The 7500-nt window shown below is 46.1% G+C and overlaps 1 protein-coding gene across 4 annotated transcripts in view; it reads right to left on the minus strand.

The window, feature by feature from the left end:
* The window catches only part of Ldlrad3 (low density lipoprotein receptor class A domain containing 3), a 241043-nt gene extending 238215 nt beyond the window's left edge, over positions 1-2828 (minus strand). Inside the window, exon 1 of one of the 4 annotated variants that reach the window (XM_031371149.1) lies at positions 2653-2828. In XM_031371149.1, the coding sequence (XP_031227009.1) occupies positions 2653-2698 (46 nt within the window). In that variant the 5' untranslated portion in view covers positions 2699-2828. The remainder of the gene's footprint in view (positions 1-2652) is intronic. The other 3 variants (XM_031371150.1, XM_031371151.1, XM_031371152.1) reach the window with 3 other exon arrangements.
* Between the last annotated feature and the right edge of the window lie 4672 nt (positions 2829-7500).

The raw sequence follows: 7500 nt of genomic DNA on the forward strand, positions 1-7500 counted from the left end.
AAAAAAAAAAAAAAATCTAGCTCAAGGCTGATAGTTAGAGGCCAGCCTGGGTTACACAAACTCTTCATCAATAAACCAAAACAGAAACAGTGGTGGCAACACAAACCCACTACCAACTTACCCTGCATCCAGGAACTGACCAACTTGCCACCTACCATTCAAATCCCCATCCACTTCCTCCCCCACAGAAGTTAAAAGCATGATCTAGCGGGCTATTAGGAAAAACAAAAACAAAAACCTCCTCACACTCCAGGAGGAGCCCCAAAGACAATCCTTTGAAGATGAAGAGGAACAAGGCGTGTTATTTGGACTTCCGAGCAGTCTCCTCTACCCTGTTGGGCGGGGCTAGGCTAGGCTGCATGCAGCTAATTAAAATAAATAAATAAACAGGCACACTGCTTGGAGTAGGAGGGAGGCAGGCCTCTTCCCTGAGGAGGTGAGGAGTCTTAGCTAGCAGGGAAGGAGAGGAGGACCAACCTACCACTCATCCTCACACCTCCTATAGAAACATCTCAAGGCTCACACACTTAAACCCACCACATGCAGAATCCAGGTGCCAGAAAATGGGACATCAGACAAAGTGATGTAAGACCTAAGTGTAAGGGGAGCTGCCAGCAGGATACATGAGAAAATAGTAAGAGCCACAATCAGTGTTTCACCTCCTTAAGACAAACAGTAAGACAAAAGGAGAGAAGCCATCCCTGAGAGTGCTCAGAAAGTTCCTGAACAACAAAGGCCTTTGCATTGTTCTTGGAACCCCAGTGGCCTTCTAGTCTCTGGTCTTAATACTCAACTCAGACCCAGGTTTCCTCTACAGGAAGCCTTCCAAAGTCCTGCCTTCTAGAACCTCTCTGGTATTAGCAACTTTTCAGGAGAGGATTGAGGAATAGGAAGTGAGAGCTGGTCCAACAACCAACCCTGTTTCCTACAACACTTGGTTCAAGACAAAAGTTCACACTTGGTGTAACAAGAAAAGGCATCAAGCCACCTAAAAAGGTCCTAACGCAAGTTCAGTAATCCACAGCTAACTTCAGCCAAGGAACACTGGCAGTCCGTCCCTCCTCTACCTCAACTATGGCCCTCCGTGACTATTGCACTTCCTTGCGCTCTATAGTATACGTTCACGGGCATATTAAATAACCATTGCTGACAGGGAGAAATACATATAACTTTTGGTGAACTCAACTCATGCGACCCACTACAAGATGTGATAATTAGTGTCCACTGATCATAAGCAGAGAACACACAGGAGAGCAGGCTGGGGTGTTACCAGGGGACATGCCATTGCTATGTGAATTAAATGTGTGAATCCGGGCAGATCTTCATGTCTGAGATGCCCTGGAACTGAGCCTGCTCTAACAGCCTCCAAATAACTTGCACCTGCTTATAGCTGCCTAATTCACTTTCACCTCCCTCTTCTCCACCCCCAACCCCCATAACTCCAGACAAACAGAACACAAGACCTCAGACTTGGTTAAAAAAAAAAAAAAAAATAACCTACAGCAGCCACAGGCGTCTAACCCCTCACTGGAAACTGAGCAAACCCACAAACATTTAAACGGAGTCTCAGAGGAGTGGGGATGATGGAGGAGGGGGAGGTCCCGCTGGCCAGCCGTTTGAGAGTAAGCACAGGACAGGGAACTTCTAGTAAGGGAGGGTGGCAGATCCTCTACAAGGGGTAGCTCAGAAAGGTTTTGACTTCCCCACAACAAACACAACGCAGCAGCCAAGTTTTCTGGAAGTATTTGGGGGAAATCCGACATAAATTAGACGTGTGAATGATACAGGCAGAGAGCAAGAAACCTTCAGTAAAGAAAGTTCGGTGAGCATCAGCTGCCCAGAAATAAGTATCAGGGGCCAAGGGCAGGCAGAGCTGAGGAGGGGCTGCTGACAGCTGTGGCCGGCGGGCAGAGGCAGAGGGGAAGGGCTCCAAGCTGGAATTCGGAGCGTGCCCACATCAGCAGAAAAGTTCCTGGGAACAGCACTCTGCCTGGGAGGCACCCTGCGGGTCTCAGGATGCACGCGCTCTGAGATGCAGGGACGAACGGCCGTTAGAGGAAGCCCGGGTCCTCTTTTCCCGGCTCCCCAAAGGTTAAGGCATCTTCGACAGACGACAGAAGTAAAAGATCTGCTCCCAGGATGAGCGAATGATTTCCATGTCCAGTCCCTACTGCATCTCGCTATTCCCAAACCAGACACGGTCCCGGGAAGAAAAGAAAGAAAGCTGGGATGCAGATGCGGAGACAGCGTAGGTGGGAAACTGAGGCAGGAAAGTGCATGTTAAAGGCTGAGGGAGTCCGGGAAGACCCGAAATGAAAAGTAGAGTCCTCTCCTTCCCCCTCCTCGGTTCCCAGCACACAGAGCCACATTCGAGCTACGCCCAATCCGAACGGCCGCCCGGCTCTAGGGAACCGGCGCTGCACAAAGCTCCGCCCGCCAACAAACGACAACAGCACCCGGTGCGCCGGCCCACACAATAGCGCGGCGCGCGCCCCGCCGCGGCCCCTCGCGGGGTCCCGGCCAGCCCGGCGCCGGGGTCCGCCCTTCGCGCACACCCACGCCCGCAGCCCAGGCCCGCGCGCGGAGCAGGGACGATCGAGGCAGCCCCCGCGCCCCGCGCTCGGTGAAGCGCGTCACGCGCCCCCCACTCACCCGTGGTGCTGCTCAGCAGCAGGCACAGCGGCCCCAGCAGCCACATGGCGCGGCCGCCGCTCCGCTGCCCAGCGACGTTGCTGCCCCGCGGCCTCGGTCAGACCCCGCCTCTCGGCGCCGGCCACGCCCTCTCGCCGGCCCAGCCACACCCCCGCCCTCCCAGGCCAGAGAGCTCAGCCAAGTTCTGCACACTCACAGCTGAATGTGGCCGACCGAGTTCTGCTCCAGGGTCCGGGTTACAAAGGTCCGGCGGATCCAGTTCTTGCTACCTCAGGGGTCAGTTTGGGAGGAACTAACTGCCCCAGCTCTACTCTCGGCCAGTTTCCCTTTCTTCCTGCATCCTGCGGGGATGCGAGAGTCACCATCTCCCCAGAGCCCAGATGGAATCTTAAGACTTGCATTCAAGGAGAGAAAGAAGTTCAATTCGGAAGAACCGGTTCTTAGGAGAAAACTTTTATTTTTTTTAATTGTTGATGGTGAAATACGACCATTGCTTCTCAAACTCCAAGATGCTCCAAGAAACTCAGGCAGGCTTGGCGACCACTTTAAAAAGCTCACTCCAAGTCAACAGGTCTGCATTTTTAACAAATTGGGGAGTGATTCTCAGGATGGTGTTTCCTGGAGGAGCAGAGAAAAAATTTCATCCTGAGATCTAAGAACAACTGAGGAGACCATGAACTGCAAGAGAGTTTTAAACCCCCTAAAACTTTATGCAATTTCCATTGTTTGGGCATTGTACACATTGTTTTGTTTTGTTTTGTTTTTTTAAAGAAAACCTATTATCATGGAGCTGAAGAAATGACTTAGCAGTTAAGAGCAATTGACCTTCCCCAGTTAGACCTTCAAATGAGTCCCCGGCCCCAGTAGAAGCCATGATTGCCTCACCAGAGAACTTAAGTCCATGTGCTCCTCTAAAGCTGAGTCTAGGTTACTAACCAGAGGACTGTGTACATTCACTGAGTTATTGCTTTCACCCCAAGTCTTTTGTTACAATGCGATAAGTAATCCGTGGGCTTATTACAAACACTGACCAGAACAGCCAAGTCTCACTTAGTCTCCTCCAGAAAGCAGCAAGAAGATATCACTAGGTGGTGTCTGCTTCAGGCATGGCCCACTCATGGTCACATTTAACCTTTATAACAACCTCTGAAGATAGACTGTGATGCCTCTGTGACACAAATGAACACTCCGAGGCAAAAAAAAAAAACAAAAAAAAACAGTTCTCAACAGCCATACATCAAGTTGCTTACCATAGTAAACAAGCCCAATTCATAAGACCATAAGACACAGAACTTACCTGCAGCTTCAAAGATGATGTGGCCACTGGATTTGAACTATGACTATGGAAATGCTCAAGAAACAAAAGTTAATTTCAGTGTTCAATGCAATTCTACTCCCAGGAAAAGATATTGTGGGTTGCAGCTCCCACTCCCCAAAACTGCTGAGCCTGAGAGTTTGCTTTCCCTGCTGGAAATTAAATCATTCTTTAGCTGCTGTGTGTGCAACGTGTTTGTGTGCGTGCGTGTGCGCATGTATGGTGCATGTGTGCAAGTATGTGTGTTGCGTGTGTACAAGAGTGTGTGGGTGTGGTATGAATGTGTAAGAATGTGTGTGAGTGTGTATGAGAGTGTAAGCATGTGTGTGTGAGAGAGTACGTATGTGAGAGAGTGTGTGTATGTGTGAGAGTGTGTATGTATGTATGTGTGTATGCACGTGTGTGAGAGAGTGTGTGTGTGCACGTGCACGCGTGCACGTGCAGCTCATATGTTTAAATTGTGAGGTTAACACTGCTAGGAAATGACTTCTTGTAATTCACATTCAATATAGTCATAAGATTTCAGAAGAGAAATTGGCTTACATCTGCTAACAAATATTTTGCACTATCCAAAATAATAGAAATTTTACCCTTCACTTTTTAAAAAATTATTTATTTATTTTATATTTATATATAGCTGTCTTCAGACACACCAGAAGTGGGCATCGAATCCTGTTACAGATGATTGGGAGCTACATGTGATTGCTAGGAATTGATCTCAGGACCTCTGAAAGAGGAGTCAGTGCTCCTATCTGATGAGCTATCTCTCCACCCCAGCCCCTTACTCTTCACTTTGTACAACTAGAAATTTGTTATTTATTTTATATTGCTCCTTGTATCAAGTTGTCCAGACCCTTAAAAATGTAATTTCTCACGCCTGTGGCCAGTCCTGAAACCAAAGAACAAGTATGGGAGTAGGAGGAGTAACCTGCAGTTTATCAAGAGAACCCCTTGTACAGTTTTGTCACAGATATATTCCTTCTTCTTTCTTTCACTATGAGTATAGAAATTCATTATGAGTATCATGTATAGTTAGGGTTTCTATTGCTGGGATAAAACTCATGAGAAAAGGCAACGTAGAGAGGAAAAGATTTACTTCAGGTTATACATCCTGATCACAGTTCATCATGAAGGGGCAGGAGCTGAAGCAGAGGCCATGGAGAGTCTCTGCTCATGCTCGCCTCCTCCTCCTGGCTTGCTCAATGCTTCTTTTACAGCTCAGGACCACCTGCCTGGAAGTGGCAAACTCTACATCCACACCTCCCCCCATTGACCACCCACCTCAAGTAATCAAAAGCAAAATGGCACTACAGACTGGTCTAGAGCAATTTGAGGGAGGCGTTTTCTCAACAGAGAGTCCCTCTTCCAAATGACTCTTGCTTGTGTCTAGTTGACATAAAACTAACCAATAGTGTATATGCCACCCATCAGCAATGGACAAGAAGAGAGAGTGTTGTCTTTGAACTTCACAGACCTCCAGTGCTGAATATGGTACCCTTAAGCTAAGCTTCATGTGATTGCAATAAGCACTTGAAATGTGGTTATTCTGAATGTCGGGTGCTTTAAACATAATATGCAAACTAGATTTTAAAGATTGAGTACCAAAAAGAACATGAAAAGGCAAAAAATTTACTTTGATCACGCGGTAAAATTTAATATTAAAACATACAGGCCTTTCATCACTTTATTTAAATGTAGCTAAGTTGACAAGATGGCTCAGCTGATAAAGGCACTGGCTGCCAAGCATAAAGACCTAAGTTCAATCCCCAAGCCCCTCATGGTAAAAGGAGAGAATTAGCTCCTGTAGGTTGTTCTCTGATCTCCATATATGAATGGGGGGAGAGAGGTGCGCTCTGTGTGTGTGTGTGTGTGTGTGTGTGTGTGTGTGTGTGTGTGTGTGTGTACGTATATAATTTTTTAAAAATGTAGCTACTAGAAAATTTTAAATCTCACTCTGTGGCTTAAATACAAGCCTTACAATGCCTTTCTCTGGAACAGTGCTGATGGAATGCTTTTATTTCCTGTGTCAGCACATGACCCCTTAGGGTTCCTTGTTTTGCAGCTCCTCTTGCTTTGGGTCCTCTTGAAGGTCACTGAATTAAAGGACTTGGCCCTCCTGGTTTCTCCATCTCACTAATTCTGCCTCCAAGACCTCTTGACCTTCTGTTACAGACATCAAAGTCCACTGACATGAAAGTGATTTTAATGTCATAATTTCTGTATTACAAACACCCCCACAGAGTCATGAAGCAGAGGAGGGGTAAAATAAATTGAGAAGAAAGAAATCATCTTTTTCGACCACAAGAACATTTTGTACTTGAATTAAAAAAGAAAAAAAAACCAACAACACAAGATTGAATGCCCTCTACATTTTCAGTGGGGATGTTTATGGATTAATTAGCTAACAAACCAGAAGTCACAAGAGAACCCCAGTTAGTGACAAATGGCAGGGAATGTGTCCTGTATGTGCAGTACTGCTTCCCTTCGGCAGGTAACAAACTCATTCACAAACCAACAGACATACAGTCAACCTTAAAAAGAAGCCACATGAACACATTGTGGAAGGTAAATAGATTTATATTTTTAATCTGACATTATTGGAGCATTTCTCCAGAACTATGAAAACCCTGCTTTAATAATTTAAATTGTTTTTCTCAGTATTGTTCAGTGTACTTCTTTTAAACACCTCTTCGTTTTGAGCTAAATTCTTTAGGCTTGATTGATTTCTGTGTTTAAAAGCTTAATTTCAGGTGCTGTTTGACCACTTAATCTGGGATTGACACTGCGTGGGGGTAGTTCAATTATGGAGGAGGAAGGGGACATTTTGTTGTTGTTGTTTTTAGGGGGCTTGGGTTTTTATTTTATTTCATTTTATTTTGCCATGCTTTTAGCAAATTGCCATGCCCAGTATGAAAGAAAATGTTCAAAGAGGACAAGGAAGGGAAATTGTTTTACAATGTTCAGGACTCTTCAAAGCTATAGGGTAAAAACACAGTAGAACTAAATAACATCATTTGCTTTGTTAAGCCTTCACAGAGATTCCTTAAAAGTAGCTAGAATTGGTGCCAAGGAGATAGCTCAGTGGGTAAGAGTGCTTGAACCAGGCACTTAGTTAGTCATGAAAGTCTGAAATCTGTAATGGAGTCAAGGCAGGTGGATCTCCAGAACACACTGGCCAAAAGAGACTGCTGTATAATAACTGTTTCCTCGGAGATTCCATCCTACGGGGAAGCTCTTTACACAAGAAAGTAAAGAACTCAAAATAACTTCAGGAAGTCCCTGAAACTGGCCAGATTTACTAGGCTCCACCCCATAAGAATAGTATTAATGGCTGAGAATACCCCTCAGACACAAGAAAGCTGAGCTGCAAAGAAGACCATAACTGGGCCTGGGAGAAGCAGAAACCAGTCCAGCCGCCCAGGAGAGGTTTAGACCAATGAAGGCACCTGGAAAAGACATTCTTCAACCTGTTGAGCTGCCTGCAGGCTGTACAGTGAGCTCCAGGTTCCCAGTTTGGGGATCTGTCACCCATT

This window comes from Mastomys coucha, unplaced genomic scaffold, assembly GCF_008632895.1.
Source record: "Mastomys coucha isolate ucsf_1 unplaced genomic scaffold, UCSF_Mcou_1 pScaffold15, whole genome shotgun sequence".
NCBI classification, from domain to species: Eukaryota; Metazoa; Chordata; class Mammalia; order Rodentia; family Muridae; genus Mastomys; species Mastomys coucha.